Genomic DNA, 20,388 nt, shown 5'->3' with positions numbered 1-20,388 from the left:
ACTGCATGTCAACGTGGAAAACTGCATTTGAAAAATCCCCTGTAGCTGGTAATCAAAGAAAGTGCACTGAACAATGCATCATTCCCCTTACCCAGGTGTCTATAAAAAGAACTGTATTAGGGATTGATGAACAGGGATTATCAAGCTCAAAGCCCATGGCAGTACAAAATGGATTCTGGGTGACAAAGCAGTCACTTATTACATAGCTGAAAACTATCAGAGCAGAAAATCTGCCTGTTCTCAGGGTATGGTTGAGAGCTGTAAAGTATTTAGGTAATCATAAATAAATTTTAATACGGTTCCCAAACAGAATTGTTTCATTGTGCGTGCTGGTGGCGATATCTCTCTGTTGCTTAACTAATACAAAGATTCAGGCGTATAACTAGAATCCAGTCTTCAACTTGAGTGTTTATCTTATTATGGTCCAAAGCCTGCAGAGTTGGGGGAGGCGGTATAAAGGTCTTATGCTCTGAGTTCAACTTTATCTCCCATGCCTCTCATCTTGACTACATCTTGTCAGATGGGCCGTGCTGTGGGAAGTGCAGGCCAGTGAACGATTTGAGAAGCATCTCTCATCAGTGTAATGTTATTGACAGCCCTCCCAAAGGTAGCAACTGTGATTAAGCTTTATGATATTCTCAAGGTAATCTGACTGAATGATCTGATCATCTTTTACTCTTCAGTAAGCCAGCATTGATGAGTGGGCAATGTCAGGGCCAGTTGAGGCATTGGAGCTGATTGCATTTTCATTAAGGGGTCTACAATTGAGACATAACAGCCATCTAAATGGTAGAGTCTTTAGACATTTATATACCCAGATATATATCCAGATGTACCAGATGGAAGATCTTATTCATGTTTACAGTCATACAAAGAATATTAATACAGCTTATGTAAAGTTTATGTGAATATTACATCTGGCTCAAAGAGCTGTCATATCACCCCAAGGACTTCTAAAAAAGAGGTAGAAAAAATTAATCAGCATAGAAAAACTGTTCATGCGGAACTCTATCTGCTCCCTTTACCTAAATGGTTGTGTGCATAATCATGACAAAGTCTGTTTCCTCCTTATTTCTCTATTCATAATGATTTTCTTTTGCTGAAATAGCCTAATGTGGTCATTCTTGCTTGCAGTTTCCTCTCTACGCTGAAGCTTTAAACACAGCATCTAATAAACAGTTCTCGCTCCTCCTCCTCGTCCCCTCCCCTCATGTCCATTTAATATGTAGATTAGTTGAATCTGCTCTGAGTTATGCAGTGCGACAGGTTAATCCCTGAGTGAGTGACGACTCATATCATTCTGCTCAGCTGCTGTTTGCCTCACAGTTCCTCTCTTCTCCTCTGAGTGCCTTGCTTTCAGTCTCTCCTGCTTAGCTGTCCCTCTCTCACAAGCGCAGCCTGCGATTCCCTGTTGCTCTGTGGTTAAGGTAAGGTTCTTGCAGCTCTCAGTGTGACAAATTGAATTCTATGTTAGATTCATAGCCGTAAGATGCAGTGTTTGCAACCGGTCCTGCACTAAAGACAAACCCAAAGTTTTTTTTTGTTTTGTTTTTTTGCAAAAAAAAAATTGTTAGTTGGTTATTTGCTTTTATCAAGTACTGTTCATCTTTGTTTCTCCATTCAAATGCTTTGTGTCTGTAAACTGCATCAAATCTGTGTTAGAATCATGACACATTGTGTTAGAATGAAGTCCCATTTAGAATAATGAATTGGGATTGTGTTTCACTAACTCTTGGTTCATATTATACACTGACTGTGACTGTCTTCTAATATGTAACCATGTTATTTGGTTGTTCATAAATATTTTTGCAGCACTTCCACCAAAAATGCTGGAAAAAAATAGACATTGGTCATTTTTTGGGCATTTTTTTCATTCTTTGAAATGAAAATTTGGATCAATCACATGTGAGTGTACAGGACTAAACTCAAACCACAAACCACAAACAAAGTTTTACACATTAGTCTCAGTTGTGAGAAGATGAGTTTGCAAGGAACTGTGATTGCTGTCTAGTGGTGGCAGTGTTAATGCTTTGCAGCATATTCTGTGGAGGGAAACTGGGATATTGGTGTCTGGTTTTTTGGTTGAATTTGCAGAATTCAGCTGTCATACAGAATCTTTCAAATTGCTTATAATGTAATGGCCCACTAATGTAGGATGTTGATATCATGGCTCGTAATATGAAAGCACATACATGTCCTTGAAGATTAGTGAAGGTCCATGAAAGAATATTTATGGTCAGCCTTTTACATGCTCTTCATCACGTTGTCATCAACACATCAATGAATCAATTTTTCTGTTTTCATGTGAATAGAAAAGCAAAAGAAAATCTTTGATCTTGATTGTTGCTATAGATACACTATTCTATTCTAATGTAACTCAGCTGACACCCCACTTCTATCCCCTACCCCCCTCTATTTTTCCCCTTACAGTTTTCTTCATTTCTGTCCAGTGTCTGCTGACAGATTCAACAACCATGGCCGCTGTGAGTTCTTTTCATGTTTTAACTGAGTAATGAGTGATACAAATATTAATTCCACTGTTTTTGAATTCAGTAGAGTGGATGAGTTAATCTGTTGTTTCTTAGGGCTGTTTTGTGGGGTCTGAGGGGTCATGTGAGAGAGATTACAAGGACTTCATTGATCTGCATGATTGGGGAGTGGGGGGAGGAGGGATCTGTCCTCGGGGTATTTGAGATGTGGAAAAGACAGGGGATTAGTTTGTTTTTAATCTGCTTGGCTGCCATACATTCTTCAGTGACTGTAAAATGGGGTTGTTGCATTTTGTTTTCAATTAGACTGGAACGTTCCGCATGGTGTCTGAGGAGGAGCAGGCACTCCGCGCTAAGCTTGAGCATCTGACCGTAAAGGACCACGGGCCTGTGTATGGGCCATGTAAGAAGCTGCCAGACCACACAGTACAAAAGGTGGACTATTATCAAGAGATCAAGCCACACCACCATTAACACTGACATAATGTTTTTGGTGATACCAGATGGACTCATCTATTTTAAGAGATGAAGCCATTCAGACGAGTTAACACTTGATGATGAGACATTAACCTGGAAAGAAGATGTCTGAAACTGCCAACAGAAGTAGTTCAATACCAGATCAGTTTTATTACAGTGCTATAATTCAGGGGTTTGCTGATGTTTACCAATTATAGCCAAATCTTCAGATCCTCATTTACATTTGGAATTGAATTTATTTAAGTAACTAACTGCTCTTCATTTACATATGATGTTGTCATTTATTGATTCTCTGCTGTTATGATGGGGGTAAATTCTTGCTGGAGATCATTTTAATGTAGACACATATAATTCACACATTGACAAAGAATTTATTACATATATAAACTGAGAATAATATGTTACGCTGTGACAAACTTAGACCATTAGCCTTAACATGGTCTCTGCTGATGAAGCTTCTATGACTGCATGTTTATATTGGTTCATCCATCTAATCCATTTTTACATCAGTGAGATCATTATTTTACTATTTTGTCAGACATTTCTGTCGTTGTAGTAAATTGCAAAAGGCGCTCTGCTTGAGGCTCGCCTGCCAGGCAACCGATTCCATGCTCTAATGGTCAGATGTTATAATGCGACTGTGACATTTTTACTCCTGTCAGGCAAAGGATGAGTTAAACGAGACGGAAGAGAGACGTGTATCCTCAGTGAAGGAGCTGAGAGCTATGATCAAAGAGAAGGCAGCGGAGGAAGACGACTTGGCCAAGGCTGTGCAAGAGAAATTTGGGGACAAACCTGATGCCCTGTTGCTGAGGTTCATCCGCGCCCGCAAGTTTGATGTTTCTAGAGCGCATGAGCTCATGAAGGGTAAAAAATTGATAACTAGTCGTGGACGGATAGCCGCATTGTTGAACACACAAAAAGACATGCCATACAAATAAGCTTAAAAAATTATGTTCATAAACAACTGTTTATGAACATTATTTACAGTGTTATCGTGTTCCTTTCTTAGTTTCCACGCTGAAAGCTGGTAGTGTGCTTTTTTTTCTGATCAGGGTCTGTAATGGTGTTCCCTGTTGTTTCCATGCCAGTGCAGTGTGCAAGACATTGCGTAATGGTGGATTAAATCCTCTTTGTATTCCTTTTTGTATCTTTGAGTCCTGTTTATCACTGGGACACAAAATCCTCTGCTTTAATTGGGCCCTCTAAATACGGTCAAAGGGGCCTTTTGTGTGCAAATAGGGCTGGTTTATTTTCACAGGGAACTGAGGGGGACCCGCTGAGAATGCGGAGACTATGGGGTGTGCTTTGACGACTGTTTTTTTTTTGTTTTTTTTTACACACACACAAACACACAAGCACACACATACACGCACACACAAGCACACACGCACGCACACTCGTACACTTGCTCACTTGCACACTCACAAACACCCTGTCAATAGAGGTACAATATATGTACACATTACATGCATATTGGGTCCAGAGAAACATTGGAACTACACTTACACACATTATTGCACCGCGTCGGCATGGGTAACAGCCTCTGCTGTGAGACTGGAATGTCACGTGAACATACACTTGCTTGAAAGGTTAATTGGTCCCTCATTGCTGATGACAACAATCAGACCAGTGAGCAGTGAGAGCTAGTACGACAGGCCTTTGATTGTGCTTGTTTGCCTTGCTTGTTCTGTGAAGAGCATTGCAAAGTACTCTCATGTACAGTAATTGCCAGCATTCAGGCCTATTCAATGTACAGTGTTAGAGTTTGGATTTATTGACCTTGTTTTGGTATTGTTCCACAGGTTATGTACGTTTCAGACAAGACTACCCTGAGCTGTTTGAAAACCTGACACCAGAGGCAGTGCGCAGTACTATTGAGGCTGGTTACCCACGAATCCTCTCAAGCCGTGATAAATTTGGTCGAGTTGTGCTGCTTTTCAACATTGAGAACTGGGACTTAGAGGAGGTCACTTTTGATGAGGTAGCCTATCTATACAGGAAAAAAGTAGCCTTGAAACTTTTGAAGTAGATAATATTGTCAGACTGTCATTGCAGGTGTTATAGCATCTGTAAGAATTTTTGATAATTGGGATAAACCTGCAATGTGTCCTTTATTAGTCTGTAATGAGACATCATCACAAAGTCATTGAATTTTAGCACCATGATTTAGAATAATCTGGGTATTGAAGGCTTTGCGCACCGCTTCATAATCTGATTGAACTGCTTATTGTAATCTGACTTAGCTGCTTATGATGTCCACTGTGATAATTATATTATACAATTACAAGCACAACAGAGCTAAGTCAGAGGTTCATTCTTCGCCCTAGACTGGAATAAGATGAGTTACATTTCCCTTGAAATATCATCATCTATAGCATTCAGTGATAGTAAAGTAACATTTTATCTAGCTGTGTTACTTTTTCATCACCCTGGAGCACAGCAGTTAAAAGGCTTGTTACATGTTACCTATACTGTTAACACATAACGGTAAGAGTTTGTTACTGTTACATGTTAACAGTATATCACTTGTGTATCAGTCTTCTGACCACCCTTCAAAGCCAAGGCTGTCTTCTCCTCACTGTACAATGTCTCTGTGTGTGTGTTTGTATTTTTCCAGACATTGCGTGCATACTGTGTCATCCTGGAGAAATTGCTAGAAAATGAGGAAACCCAGATCAATGGTTTCTGCCTCATAGAGAACTTTAAGGGTTTCACTATGCAACATGCATCTGGTATCAAACACACAGAGCTCAAGAAGATGGTTGACATGCTGCAGGTAAGCACACGCTTGAGTCCAAAACCTGATATTAATAGAACAGCCATGCATATGCTGAGGTCTGCACCAACCCCAAGTCAGACTTTCACCCATTTTGTGTGCTTATCAGAATTAAAACAATATTGTCAGCATATGAACTGAAGCCTACCGGGAAGTGAACTGACCTTGAACAATGAATATGTTTCTTGTCTATGCAGGATTCCTTCCCTGCCCGTTTCAAGGCTGTGCATGTGACTCATCAACCCTGGTACTTCACAACCACTTACAATGTAGTCAAGCCTTTCATGAAGAGTAAACTGCTGGAGAGGGTGAGAATAGATTCTTTCTTTTACAAAATCCCATATGGGTTTTCTTCCAAAAATACTTGAAGAATTTATCGCACTGTGAAGAACATTTTAGCCCGAGGTGTTGAAACTTTCATGCATGAGAAATCCATCAAAAATTGTATTTAGGATCTGTTCATTGACGAGACTGACTCGGATCCAGTAAAATGATCTATGTTATTGTGCACTATTGTGCACTATTGTGTACTATTGTGAAGTTGAGCAGTGAGCATACAGAAGTAATCCTAATCCATGCCTGATGACAGGTTTTTGTTCATGGTGATGAACTGGATGGCTACTTCAGGGACTTCGATCCTGAAATCCTTCCACCAGACTTCGATGGGACGGGTCCAAACTGTGATGGCAGAGAAACAGCGGTAAAGCTGTTTGGGTCAGAAGACACGGCCCTTTAACTTACTCAACAACACAAGTAAGAAAGACTAGGGATGTACTTTAGAGGATTTATACTTGACACTGATTAAAGGAAAGTACAAAATATGTACTTAAGTTAAAGGTATGAATTGTGCCAGACAGCTCAGAGTAGTCCAGTATAGGTTTTTTCATGCAAATGTTGCAAAAGCATTTGAGATTCCTCTGTACATACAGTTACTGATATTTGATGAAGAAAAACCAATTGAGAGGGCCAGGAATGCTCTGGCTACATTTTTTTTCCTGCTCTTCGCCTTACGGTGTGCTAGTGTGGTGGTATTTAGCCTGGATGGTGTGTATTGCAAGGTTCTGTCTGGTCATTAATCCCTCAATAAACCTCCCAGGCGCAAAATATAATTCGATCCATTGGTGGTGTGAAAAAAAGAACAGAATCAAAGCGTCATTACTCCTCTCATATAACAAAAACATGAGGCTTATCAGCTTTGGTTTGTTGTGGAGTCTTCTTCAAATCTTGCATCGAAAATGGCCAGTAATTGTCTATGACATTGTTGATAGAAGTAAAACATAGGGATATGTTCTGAATCTGTTCATTTTGCCTAATGAAGGTGTCTACCCCACTTAAAAAGGCAATAAATCCTAAAATTGTTTTCAATAAAATCTGAGAAAATAAATGGTCTCCTGATCATTGTGAACTGCATAACCTGTCACACTAACTGGAAGCCTGTGCAAGAGTAACAATAAGGGCACTTGCTGAAAAACAATCAGACTTCTGTATTAAGGGAAGCTCCATTTTTAGCATTCGATCTATATCAAGCAGTGTTATTCACATTAAAAGTCCTCTGATGTGTTGCTTTCTTCGTCTTCTTCTTCTTCTTCTTCTTCTTCTTCTTCTTCTTCTTATCATTATTATTATTGTGCACTTATATGGCACAGGAAAGAGCCAACAGATGTGTGGCAATTCTTATCAGGTCCAAATTCCATTGGATGTTATGAAAACTGTATAACTTTCCCTTTAGTTGTTATCCAGATGCCTACATAATCACAGCTTAGTATTGCAATGCCACAAACCATTTCAAATAATAAAAAAAAAAACACATCAGAAATACCACAGGTTTACGAGAAAATAATTTATTTTTGGAACACAATAACCGTATTTTCATAAATTATTCACACAACATTTGTTTTCATGAACAAAAACACACTTGTCATTTCGTTTTACGGCATGTTGTTATTATGCTGTTATTAGTGCCAAAATAAAAGTTTCATGAAGGTTTTTTCACTCATTGAAAACATCGGCCTGTTATAAATGAGTTGATTACTAGGCTGAGTTCAGTGAGGGCTCCCAGTGTCTCTAGGTCATTACTGAATCGTGAGCTCTGTTGGTGTGGACAGGGTCCACCCATAGCTCAACAGAGATTCTCTTTAACACAAGCAAACTATACTTACTGCTATATTACATGGCCCTTTACATCCAGGGCAAAAGAAAAATCATATAAATATGCAGATAATACATCCTTTTCAAACTAAATATGACAAAAAAGTTGCTAATTAGGATTTGAAGTAAAAAAAAAAAAAAAAATTCAAAAACAGTTTTAGAAAACAGAAAAGTTGCACCTTCACCATACTCTCATTTTGACACAACACCTCTCTCTATTACTACGAAGGCATACTTGTTTGATCAAGTTATATCAGAATCTAGATTTGTGCTGGTGTTTGAGGCCAAATAGATCAGGTATAGACAGATAATCTCCATGGACCGGCCTCACTACCCTGTCACAATCAATGCAATAAAGTGTTGAAATACACATTCCATGCAAATGCCCTGTGTTGTTACAGGTCCTTGAATATTAGATTTCAAAGACACAAATGATCAAACATGTAGGCCTAGGCCTATTTCCAGTCCAGAGGTACTGTGTAATGTCAAAAGTCCGACAACAGGGGGTGCCCGTGATGTTAAAATGACATAGTGCTGGCTTCAGTTTCTAAGATACAACACTTAGAATCAACGGCAACAAATGGTCTGATAGAATTCAACTATGTGTGGTTGTTATGGCAGCTCAGCAGAGCTGATCTTCACAACAGCAAACGTAAAAACTGTCCTATTCTTCAAAGCAATGTTGCTCCCATATCAAGTCACCAGTAGGGGTCCTCGTTATACAAATGAGTCAGGTGCCCAAAATGATAGTTTTGGGATGACACAACAAATCATAGAATGGTCGACTCCACTCAGATTCTTCTCTTAAATTTACAAATCACGTTCACTAAGGCTTACCCAAGGAATTTAAGTTAGGGTGAGGGCAATATCTCACACGTTAAAATGTCCAAACCATCACAGAAGTATGGTGTATGTAGTCAGGCAATAGGAGACTCTGTGCTGCAACCATACTTGGAAGACAATCACTGCTATCGAGACTGTGGGCACATGTTTCCACAGAAAACTACAAAATGAGTGTGGCGAGCTCATGACTTGATACAATAATGAAGTGAAACCATCAAATCATTTCTGAATAACTTTACACTGTATCTTGAATGTCAGTCTCCTACTTCTGCTTCAAAAAACTCCCCCTATCTGAGTCTGTCAAAGGATATCTTCATTTGTGAGAGATCTCAAAATATGCATGTAGTAACAGATAATTAGTACACATAATTGCCTTTAAAGTCAATATCACAATTGAGAACGTGGGTGGTGACTATATTCACAGCACAGCTGTATAACCTTATCGTGCAAAAGTCTTCGCTTCGAACCTGCTGTCATCTCGCTACTGCTGTCGGTATTCCACCGCTGTCATCCTATTCTAACAGTTACTCTGCATGACGCATACAGAGAAAATCATCTCAACTCATCTGTAGATAAACCATCATGTCCCAAAGGTCCTAGTACAGCTTCCTGTCACAACACAAGAGAACCTGGACCGAAGTCCAACGGGGCTATATTACAATATGACACGTGTAAAAACCTAGATACTCAGTGCACGGTACGGCTCAGAGCTAACACAAAAACACAACAAGTGCCAAAGGCAGCTAAGAGCCAGTTTTCACAGACATGAGCTTTGATACTTGTGTCTCCCACTGGGTCCCCATCTAGTAAAAACAGAAAGAAAAAAAAAATGTGTGTAGTATAAGCAGTGACAAATCAATTCCTGATGTTATTCTGTTAACTCTAGGGACCAAATAAAAGGTGTACATGACTTCAATGGAATGTACATGCAAAAAAAAAGAGCATTTACACATGCACCACTGAAGAAAATGAACGTACTTTGGTCAACAGGAGGGATCACTGAGTCATTTAACTGAAGAGTCATCAACGTCTCCCTCCTAAATGCTCTTACTCTATCTAGCATTGTCAAAACCCTCAAAACTCAGAATCTTACAAAAAAAAATATTATGGCAAAAGTATAAAGTGCTTCAATAAAACAAGGAAACAAAAGTTATCACACTGGGGAAACCATAGGAATGTGTTTGGATCCAACTTATGACTGATTTGGTATGCAGAATCAAGTTGAGAGTAATCTGATTTCTTTATCTGCAGGATTCATCATTTAAGTGCCTTAAATCATTAAGTATTCCTGGCAGAGAGACATGACTTGGTTTCTTCTGACTACGTGACCAGACCTGTGAAAGAACTTTTCCGCTAAAGCAAAACAGCCTCAAACAACTTAGCTTTCATGGCAATAAGCACACAGTGCCTGCATAACAGTCACTTTCCACAGAGTGAGATTACATAGATCAATGCAAAAAGCACTATATTTATAGCTAGTTGTGATGACTCTCCTCTACTAAGCAGTGATAAGTTGAGCATAGTTCCCTTTTTCAACAGTTTAATCTGTAAGATAGATACACTGATCTAATTCACCTGTTGTTTATTTAAGAAAAAGTACGCCAAAGATGGCCTTCCTCTAAACTTAAACACATTACCTCCTCTTTTTTTTTGGTCATTGTGTCGCTTATTCAAGTCTCTCGCTCAGTAATGTCTAAATCGTTTGGTGTATGTGTAAACTGTACACTGTTCCCCAGTATAGAACTGTTTCTGTAAGGGTGAATGCACTGACACAATAAAATGTAAGGTGGCATTGGTCAGGAAGGTTTGGTGGTGGTCATGATGGTGGTCCATGTGGTGAATTTGGGAAAGTGGCACAGTGTAGAAAGTAAGGGCGAGGTCAAGGTTAACTCTGTGGGCACTGCTTCTCGCTGGACTGCCCATTTTGGCATGCCGGTTTCTGTTTCAGCCACTGGCAGATGGCATTGGCATAACCCACTATCACTTTGTCCATCCAGGTGAGTGGCTGAGGAAATAGCACGGCACCCTCGAAAAAGCCCAGGTGCCCACCGTGGAGTGTCAGAGCAAAGATAACGTTCTCTTTCTTTTCTAAAAAGGACAGAGAGAGAGAGAGAGAGAGAGAGAGAGAGATAGAGAGAGAGAGAGAGAGAGAGAGCAGAAGTCACTTAGGCTGCTCAGAACTGGATTGTTATATCACTATCCTATCCTATCAGTAATTAGCAGAACTCAAATAGCACGTCATTAAAACATTCAAAACCTGGTGTCCTTGTGACCTCAAACTAACTAAAGCAAGTGTCACACATCTGCAAACACGCCCGCAAGATAACAAACCCTATTTCTCTAACACACACACAAAAAAAGAGAAGTGTGGTAAACGTCAGCAGTCACAGGTCCTTATTCACTGTGTGTACTATTCCTCTATCTAATCTGTGGGAACAGAGTCATCCCTTATAAGCCTTTGCATACTTGATGGTTTGGGTTGTTTTTTTGTTCCATTTTATGACATTAGATAGTGGTGAGATATGGAACATGGCAATTACTTTGCATGATGAGCATATTCAGCCTACAGACAACTACTGTTGTAAAGAAGCTGTGTACTTGAGCAAGACTTGGAGTTATTTTCAATCACATTTCCTCCACACCATTTGGGGTACGGAGCCAGTGGGTCTCACATTTTGATATGAAATGATCAATCAAGGTTATATATCTTTTGATTATGTAGCTACAACTGTTCTCCCTACACTTTATCTGATGCTTTTTAAAATTCCAACTTGTCTTTCTTGTGATTTTTTTTTTTTTTACAATAACATGACAAGACAAGCAAACCTATGCTTATGTTAAGGTTGGGGCTCCTGGAATATGAATCTGCAACCAGCTAACGTACAGAAACACAGTGCACACGAGGCCATCCAAAACCTCATACTGAAACTAGATTCACTATTATTAAGAATTTGTTTTGACTTTTTATTATTTAAATTTGATTTCAGTTCCATTTCCTCAATGTTTTTTCCAATTACAATACAGATGACAAAGGGGACTTGATTAGTTCATTCATAAATTCCCCCCCTAATACTGATCCGTATGTGTCTGCAGGTCTATGCTATGGTAACTGTAGAGTTTTCAAGGGCAAAGGTCAAATACTCTAGCAAATTCTCCTGTGTCATGAGGAGACCAGAGACCAGATGAGATAGCAATAAATCAGCACAGTCTAACGGAGGAAGTGGCCTCATATCGTTGCCCATTAGGCCTCAGAGAAGGCTTACATAACCCAGTGTTTTCCGGCCAACATTTCATGAATTCTTCAGGAGTGGCTGTGCAACAGATCAGACATACTCCTTCTATGGAAGCCAGGAGTCCAGGCTCTGATAAAGCAAATATAATTCTTTATAATCTTTACAAGTGTACTTATATCCATCTACAGACATGACAAACACAGGGTAGGCATGCTCAGTCTACTGTAATTTGAGAAGCTAAAAAGAGATCTTTTTTAAATACGTTGGCTAAAAGTATGACCCTAAGAAGAGCGTTCTTGGACCTCAGATGACCATCGGTAACCATCTGTATGCAAGTTAATGACCACTACCAGACATATCCAGCACACCTACCAAGCTATGAATAGTCCTGTCCTGAGGTGGACTAGGGTCAATCCGGAACTTGACATACTTATGCGTTCAGTACTGCCTAAGAGCACACTGAGAATGCATTGGCAAATTTCCGTAGAGTCCGGAAGGTCGAAACGGAGGAAATACATTGCAACACATCCAAAACAAAGTGATGACACTTTCAAAGAAGTGCAGTAACACCTACCCGCAAGAGTACGAGGGATGGTGAGCAGAGAGTCGTGCACGAGGGGATCATCAGCTGAGTTCACCAGCAGCAGTGGAACATTTACCTACAACAATTAACGTAAAGCCTTATTTAGTCTTTCTAGCCCACAAACTGACTGTGAAGTGCTCTTCACCTGCTGAGACAATGACACGTATGTAATATTTCATACTCACATTGTGGATATAGTGCACACAGCTTTCTTTTTCATAGTACTCCTTTAGGGAATTGTGCCCATGGAATTTCCTATAAATGTAAAAAAAAAAAAAAAATGACATAGTTTAGTAATTATTGGTGGATGGAGTGACTTAAGACACTTTTTTGTCTGGAATTCGATGTTTACCATAGCTTTAATGCGTTATCATCGTTGCTTTTAAAAAAAAAATCCTGTGTCCCTTAAGAGACATTAACATGACATATGGTCAAAGGAAGAGATGACAATGTGGAATTTTTGCACAGATGGCATTTCTCAAGACCAGGTGTATAAAGGATTAAGCAAAGACATAAGAAAGCCGCCCCAGACTATAGGGAGTGACGATATGTGCTTAATTTTATTACGTAAACACTAGGCCTTTCTGTCAGAGTGCTAATGCTTACCTCATGATGTTGTCATCAATCTGCATAAGGGATGTGGCAGTGTAGAGCTTACTCAGATCTATATCTGATATTTTACTGGAAAATGCCCCAAACAACATATCCCTAAAAGACAAGAAACACACATCCAACATTCCAGCTAACACACCAGAGTAGAGCAAAGTATAGTTCTCTCTCTCAAATCACAGAGAGAAACTATTTGAATCTGCAAACGTTACAAACACATTAGCAAAGTCCTTTCAACAAATCATATCAGAGATGAGACTCATTCTGATTGGCTAGGTCAGTCTGACTTTTTCCACTTCCTCTACTCCTTATCAGAGGTTTAGTGGACAATACCTGTGGGACAGAATGATCTTCTTCATGTTGTCTGCCATCAGGAAGTTATAGAAGCGTCGGAACTGATCCCACTGCAGGAATGTCTCCTGTGCCCTACAAGAGAACAATAACTCCATGTCAGACATCTGTGGTCAGCTTTCCTCACAATGCAGGGTAATCCAGCCATCAATGAGGTTGTCTAGTCAAGCTGTTTGTGTTTGTGTCGGAGTGTTCATGTGCTAGCAACAGACCGTCGGCCAGAGACGGAACTGCAAACTAAACAACAAACAACAAACAAACTGCAAACTAAAAGGGAACCAACTATTGAGAATGTTCATTTCACATCTTAAAAATTCTAACCTAGACATATGACTTGTTTTTCAGAGAATCACTAAACAGGCAGCTTTTGAAGGAGTCTCTGACCTGCACAGACGCTGTAATCCAACAAATTCTAAAGAGGGCCAGTTTAACTTAGGCCCACAACCTACAGGCAGATCATGTTCACAGACAGACAGTAAGGGAAAGCCCAGATGACTATCTGCCCAGTGGGTGCTGACCCCTGGCCTAATGTCAAAGCTTCATCAAGTTCCACAGCTGCCTCTAACTCTTTCCAGAAACATTCAAATGTGGTTACTGTTCTGTGGTACATACTAATTTGGTGTGTATATACAGTATTGAGCACTGATGTACGAGGCCTACCTGAGTGCGCTGTAGCCCTGGCAGACGCTAACACAGCACAGCACTCTCTCCTGATTGGCACGACTCTCTCCCAGATACTTGCAGACAATGTTCCCACCAAGGCTGAACCCCACCACTATAAGCTGGGTCTGGGGATAAGCCTTCCTAATGTAGCCCACCATGGCTGCAAACTCCCAGGTGCAGCCTGCAGTGTAGAGCATACAGCACTGTTTAAAATAACCTGTTTATAACACAACATATACTGTAGCTATGATAACAAAAAGTTGTGTTTTTCTCAAAGCATTCGTGGGCCTTACCATAGGTGAACATGCGTGGAGATGTGAGCTCAATGTTTGGTAAGGCTCCTAGGTGATTGAGCACAGCACATCTGTAGCCCTGTTTCTGAGAATAATCTACAAAAGTGCGGATGTAGTGCTTCTCACTGTGGTTTCCAATTCCTGGGCATATCACCATGGTAACATCATCTGTGGGGTGAGGCAAAAACATTTGACAGCTGCATCACAAAACATTTGCATTTGGACAAAAGGAATAGTAGACATACTTGTTCAGTCTGCTTTAGATAACATGAAAATCTTCCACTCTTACAGCAAGGCCTTTGTAACAGTGATGTCACTGATATTTCTCAAGAACTAAGTTAAACAGACGTGTCAAGCCACTTTGCCTGTTAAATCTTCACTGTGGTTTCCTCTGATCAGAGGCCTCTTTTGAATACAGAGCTGTCTAATCCCACATGTTCATTACTGAATATTCATAACATAAACGTCAGCGAATTTAAGGTAATAAGAACTCCACACTTCATTTAGACGTGAATGTAATTTAAATACTTCAAAGAATTCAATACAATTTCAAAAACAAAACAAAACAACAACAACAACAAAAAACTGAGCAGGCTAACCTCCAGTTTGATGGTCTGCCAGGGGCTCAAAGAGGTCAAAGGTGGCTGTGGCCCCATCATGCATGGGAAGGTACTTGCGATGGCCATTTGGATGTGGTGAACTAACCCTGCCCATCTTCCCATACAAGGCCGTCTGTAAATGTCCACTTTTCCCCCACAGAAGAGGAGGAATGTACCTAAAAAAAAAAAAAAAAAAGAGAGAATTGTCTCTTTAATGCGATGTGCACTTATGCTTTCATTTCCGCTCTCAGATCTTTTTGAACAAGCACTTGATTAAAAGAGACAGATTTAAAAGTTTAGTCATCGCTATGATTAGCAAAGCCACTTTAAATTCAGCTACTAATTATTCAAAACCAGTCCATTATGCCGATGTCCCTATTTCATAACAACGGAGAAGCTCCCCGTTCTTGTTCTTAACGCAGCATTTCCTAAGTAAGAGGCGAGGAACAAACTCACATTTAATAGCTTGCAGCAGGCAAAACAAATTCCTGGGATACCAGCAGTGGGTGTTTTCTCTCTAAGGATCACAGTCTTGCTGACACCATCCAGCACTGCACAGGTAAACACTTATGTAACAGCTCGTCCCACGGCACAAAGGACACGTCACACAGCTTTAGCTGCTTCGAGCCCTCGTTCTAACGGTTTAAGCTTTATAAAAATTGCTTTTCAATCCCACCGTCCCATCTACTTGTACATTCGTTCATCTGAAATGCCACTGAGATATGTTACATAATTCGCATTTAAAAAAAAAATGTTTATGTCGGTCAGAATCGGTTAGGAGCGCAAACGTGAAAAAGATAAAATTCTTTTTTTTTGATGTAGTAAATGCATTTACATCGTAAAACCATAGCCATGACAAGACAACTAATGCCACTACTGTGCTAGAATATATATTTTGAAAAGTATATGTGTCCTTGAGTACACTAAACAATACAGGCTCATTTTCTATTGACAGTACTCAGAAGTGACATTCATGGGTGCTTGTTTCCATGGAATGTCAACTGCAGCAAAATAAGTGGGCAGCTGTCGTTGTTTGTAGAGATAGCCAGGGGCAACTGAGATCAGCAAGAGTGTAAATAAGCAGTCTAGTAGAGCTAATATCAGTCGTACCAAAGTCCAAAGCATCATCAACTGTTACACAATGACATCCTTCTAGTCCTTCTCTATGTCAGTGCAATCTATAGCCACAACCTGAACAGTGGGGAGTAACTACAAACATCTTATCACTAACGAAATCTGGATGGCGGTTAATATTGCAATTACTTCTTGGTATCATTTAAGCAACTGACGTACAAGATAGAAAGAACTAGATTATAATCTGGTCTGTCACAGGATAACTTAAGGTCGAAAGGATCAGCTAAAGACTGCTCTTCTGTAAGGCAAGTTGTAGACACTGACAGTTAAGAAACAACCAGAAGTGCTAAATTTGCTGCAGGTAATGTCAACAGCAGCAAGAACAACAAGAAAAACAACAACAATAACAAAAACATACTGAGACAACCTTTAAATAACTGCTCAGACAGGGTGACAAAAACATTCTTTTGGTGGCTTTTTTTCAGTCAGGATTTGTTTTAGGAACTTACAACATCCAAACAAGCCTTGCCTTAGCTGCCCTATCGGGGAACTGCATTGTGTGGTGACTGATAAGTAGACAGGAAACACAGCCCAGTAGGCCAGAGCTGGAATCAAACAGCTTCAACAGTCTGAAGGTCAAACCCACCATCATGTACTCATCTCCTCTGTTGATAAATGTGACATAGTACAAAATGTTTCTTGATTTGCTCTCTATGTCGACCTCCATAAAATGCAATATTTTCTAAGAGGACCATTTTCTAGAACATTCCCAAGTAGGAGCACCAGACTCAGCGGAAGAGAGGCATGTGCGTTCTACTGAACAGATAAGCTTCGGGACTGATGCAGTGCCAGCGACTTTGAGCTCCCTTTGGTGATTGATCCCATAGTCCCCTGTGTAGCAATTGTGCTGGAAAACAATGTTACATAATCCATTGTGTGTCACTTTGTATTACAAAAACACCCTACCATCAAGACCACTGGAGGACATTTGCTCTTAATGCTTCTTAGGAGCGGTGGAGTAAAAGGCACAACGTGACGAATGTGATCTTTGACACACTTTTTTGGAATTTGACACCCAAACAGACAAGCTTTAGGTTGCAGAAACAGTGATGAAACATACCAAGCCTCCACCCAAAACCCAACCTATGCAAATATTGCAGCCGGTTACAGTACAAAAAGCACACATTACTCACAACATAGAAGTGGAGTGATACCACTGATGAAATGCACAAAAAATCTTCTTAAGCAACCCAAAGTCCTCAGCTGAACACAAAAAAGCAAATGAATATTTAACTAAATTCAATAATATGTGCTGATGTAAACACTCGGTGCCGAGATACAGCTGGTACTATAAAGTGACTTGAGTTTAGGACATGCTGGTATTCGCGGTATGTATGCTAGACAAAATCCTTCACATGTAGCTGTCTTTCACATTTAGAGCACTTGTAAACAGTAAAGTAGTCTGAGCGAACTCTTTCCCCCTGCTAAAACATTCTTCAGGTACACACGCTGCCTGTGACGCTTATGAAAAGGCTGAGGAGGGTCTGTACTTACTCTTTGGTCAGGAGAGGGCAGGACTTAAGCAGGAAGCGGTTGAGGGCTGTGTCCTGGTAGATGAGGTCTGGGGGAGCGGTGGGGCTCTTCAGGTTCAGGCACCTCACAATAATGTATAAGACAGTGGCCACTGCAGCCAGCTTCACCCCGTCAAACATGGCCGGCATCTCCGGAGCCACGGTGTACACCTCCGAGTCGTGAGAACTCATAGTTGCTCTAATCGATACAACAGGCAGGAAGCTGAACAATATAACCTCTGCTGAAGAACAAGTCAGCAACAAAAAGGAACTAACTCACAGAAAGGGGGATTCATAGACGTGACATGTGACGGGTTTCATCAGCTTTTGAGTCTCTCTGAAATAAACCACAACAAGTAATGTATTGAAAGGAAACATCACCGGTCATTTTATGTGGACATTTACTTACTTTGTTGATTGGTCTTCTCGATGAAAAAAAATGATCCTTGATCAGGTTACGCTATGTGTGTTACATTCAGGTCACAGTGATCTGGTCAGTTCTAGAAAAGAACACACCCGCACACACAAACACACATTTCTGGTTAGATCTGTCTTCTTTTTTTAAGTGCAGCCTAATAGAGTTAATGACCATAGTTCATTATGCAACACACTAGGGATTCTGACAGTGATTTAAGTGATTAATCTGTTAAGCACATAGACAAACACTGCATTACCTGTAACTATTCCTGAACAGAATTTAGGAGAAAAGATTTACAGTTTGAAGTCCACAGTTGATAGGGATATGAAAGGGATATGACCCAACCATTACACTGACTACATAACTCTCAACAAAGTTGAGATTGGTTCTGCCATGCATCATCCTCATTGTGATTTTAGCCCGCATAATACAATAACACTTAGTGACAAAATCAGATGAAGCAGAGCAACTTCATTATGAGGGGCAAAATACGAAAAGATTAAAAGAGACAAACAAGAGCAAACAGTTCTTCACCAGAAAACTATTTCTTCATCGGTTTTTACAAGCATACTGCCACTAAATGCCCGGAGAACGAGAAAATAGATACAGCACTCTACGAATACATGATCAATATGGTGAGGATGGAAGTAGTATAGTCTCGCAGTATGTCTATATATTTTATTTTAATATGAAGACTAAAGATCTATGAGCATCCGTTTAGAAATGTGTTACTTCAATTGAAAAAGAGGATCTGTAATATTAGAAATTGACCGTACATGTCCCTGTTCTTTTTAATAAATACATATCATATAAATCCATCCAGACACATTTAATCAAAGCGTACAGTACTAGCGGTAAAAGAAATTATATGTAATCCGTACATTAATGGTTATCTCTTAAACGAATTTAATTTAAATGTCGCCTATCAGTATTGAGGCCAAACATTTCAACAAAAGACGTTAATCTTTACCTGGAGTTATAGCGCATATTCGGCAGTTACCACCACAGGACATATTTCCTCCGTAAGCAGACATTTGTTGAGAACGGAACTGAAATTTTAATTTCCTCGTCCTGACTACTGCATAGCAGACTTAACAGACTCTCCATCACTAAGCAAGGGGACATTTGAGGCAGTTGTAGCTGTCACACAAAAAAGGGTGGTGCCACTACCTTCAAATCTACTTTGTAGTCTTAAAAAATTTACACATATAGGACTATTCCTAAGGAAAACGAGGGACTTACGATGGAGTGCCCCTGTATTTCGCTATTTTATATATGAAACTGAGTATTTCTATGGTGAAATTACATTCTTGTCAACAGACTGACATAGCATTTCTGTTAACTTAGACCTACAGTTTTAACGTTATATATGTCACGTAGAATACTTCACTACACAGCATTAAATTAATCATTTTACCATCACAAAAACTAACCCGCTCGTCACTGATAAAAAAGGCCCAAAAAGCAGCTTGCTGCGCACCATCGTCAATCGTTTGACACACTGGAATGGCCATCTTCGGCACATGTTTGAGATAAATTACAAATTAACATTTTACAAAGAGGGAGAGTTAATACAAAACACAGCATATAGTAAGTTTATACATGGGCATGACAACAGCCCGTTGATAGGCTAACCAGAGACACAGCCAATGAGCTAGCAAAGAAAATTCCGAGTTATCAAAGCAGAACAAACATCATACATAAGAAAAACAATATACCTTGCTGGATGCCCAACGCGATCAAGATCGGTCTCTTTTCTTGCTTTTGTCTGACGGAGCCTTTCCATATACTAATCCAATAAACGTTTATAGATGCATTATCCGCTGTCGCTTTCTAGTATTTTCTTCCCTTCTCATCCCCGATACATGCAGAGAACTACAGACGCACACTAGACAATTCGAACTCCACTTCCTACTGTAGGAGAGGTGATTTGCATATGATTTCTCATTGGGTTACAATGGACTCTATCTCAAACCTGACGTAATCGAAAGGGGAAACCGTATTGTTTACTTCCGGCTTTGAGCGCCGTTTATCAACCAATTCTGGCAATGAATGCAACTCTCAACTCTGCAGCTACATATTACGCGTAGTTCAGATTACATATAATTTCTTTTACCGCACATTTCGTATTTTCGATTCACGATGCAATGTGTTTGGTCTGAAAAGGACAGAGGTGGCGCGATATTCGCAAAAGATGGATGAGAAACGTCAGACACGAAAACACAGCGCACGTAAGACTGCAGCAGGCATTTGCTGAG

At 40.0% G+C, this 20,388-nt stretch overlaps 2 protein-coding genes across 4 annotated transcripts; one reads left to right on the top strand and one right to left on the bottom strand.

The window, feature by feature from the left end:
• The first annotated feature begins 2,474 nt into the window (after positions 1-2,474).
• Positions 2,475-6,481, top strand: rlbp1a (retinaldehyde binding protein 1a). The gene is made up of 7 exons (XM_030766786.1): positions 2,475-2,483; positions 2,796-2,924; positions 3,629-3,833; positions 4,772-4,950; positions 5,587-5,745; positions 5,943-6,053; positions 6,335-6,481. Exons 1-7 carry the CDS (start codon positions 2,475-2,477, stop codon positions 6,479-6,481), a joined length of 939 nt encoding a protein of 312 aa, XP_030622646.1.
• Positions 6,482-7,570: 1,089 nt separating this feature from the next.
• Positions 7,571-20,034, bottom strand: abhd2a (abhydrolase domain containing 2, acylglycerol lipase a). 3 transcript variants are annotated; one of them, XM_030766231.1, is made up of 11 exons: positions 19,849-20,034; positions 18,122-18,212; positions 17,696-18,049; positions 15,068-15,243; positions 14,469-14,636; positions 14,173-14,356; positions 13,495-13,587; positions 13,159-13,260; positions 12,738-12,807; positions 12,544-12,628; positions 7,571-10,824 (listed from the first exon to the last, which is right to left on the bottom strand). In XM_030766231.1, exons 3-11 carry the CDS (start codon positions 17,902-17,904, stop codon positions 10,622-10,624), a joined length of 1,290 nt encoding a protein of 429 aa, XP_030622091.1. In that variant the 5' UTR covers positions 17,905-18,049; positions 18,122-18,212; positions 19,849-20,034; the 3' UTR covers positions 7,571-10,621. The 3 variants fall into 3 exon arrangements, with proteins under 3 accessions (XP_030622091.1, XP_030622093.1, XP_030622092.1); XM_030766233.1 differs by having other exon boundaries at positions 17,696-17,935; XM_030766232.1 differs by having other exon boundaries at positions 17,696-17,911.
• Positions 20,035-20,388: the final 354 nt, after the last annotated feature.

Source organism: Chanos chanos, chromosome 2, assembly GCF_902362185.1.
Source record: "Chanos chanos chromosome 2, fChaCha1.1, whole genome shotgun sequence".
Classification (NCBI taxonomy): domain Eukaryota; kingdom Metazoa; phylum Chordata; class Actinopteri; order Gonorynchiformes; family Chanidae; genus Chanos; species Chanos chanos.
This window is presented reverse-complemented; position numbering and strand designations above follow the sequence as displayed.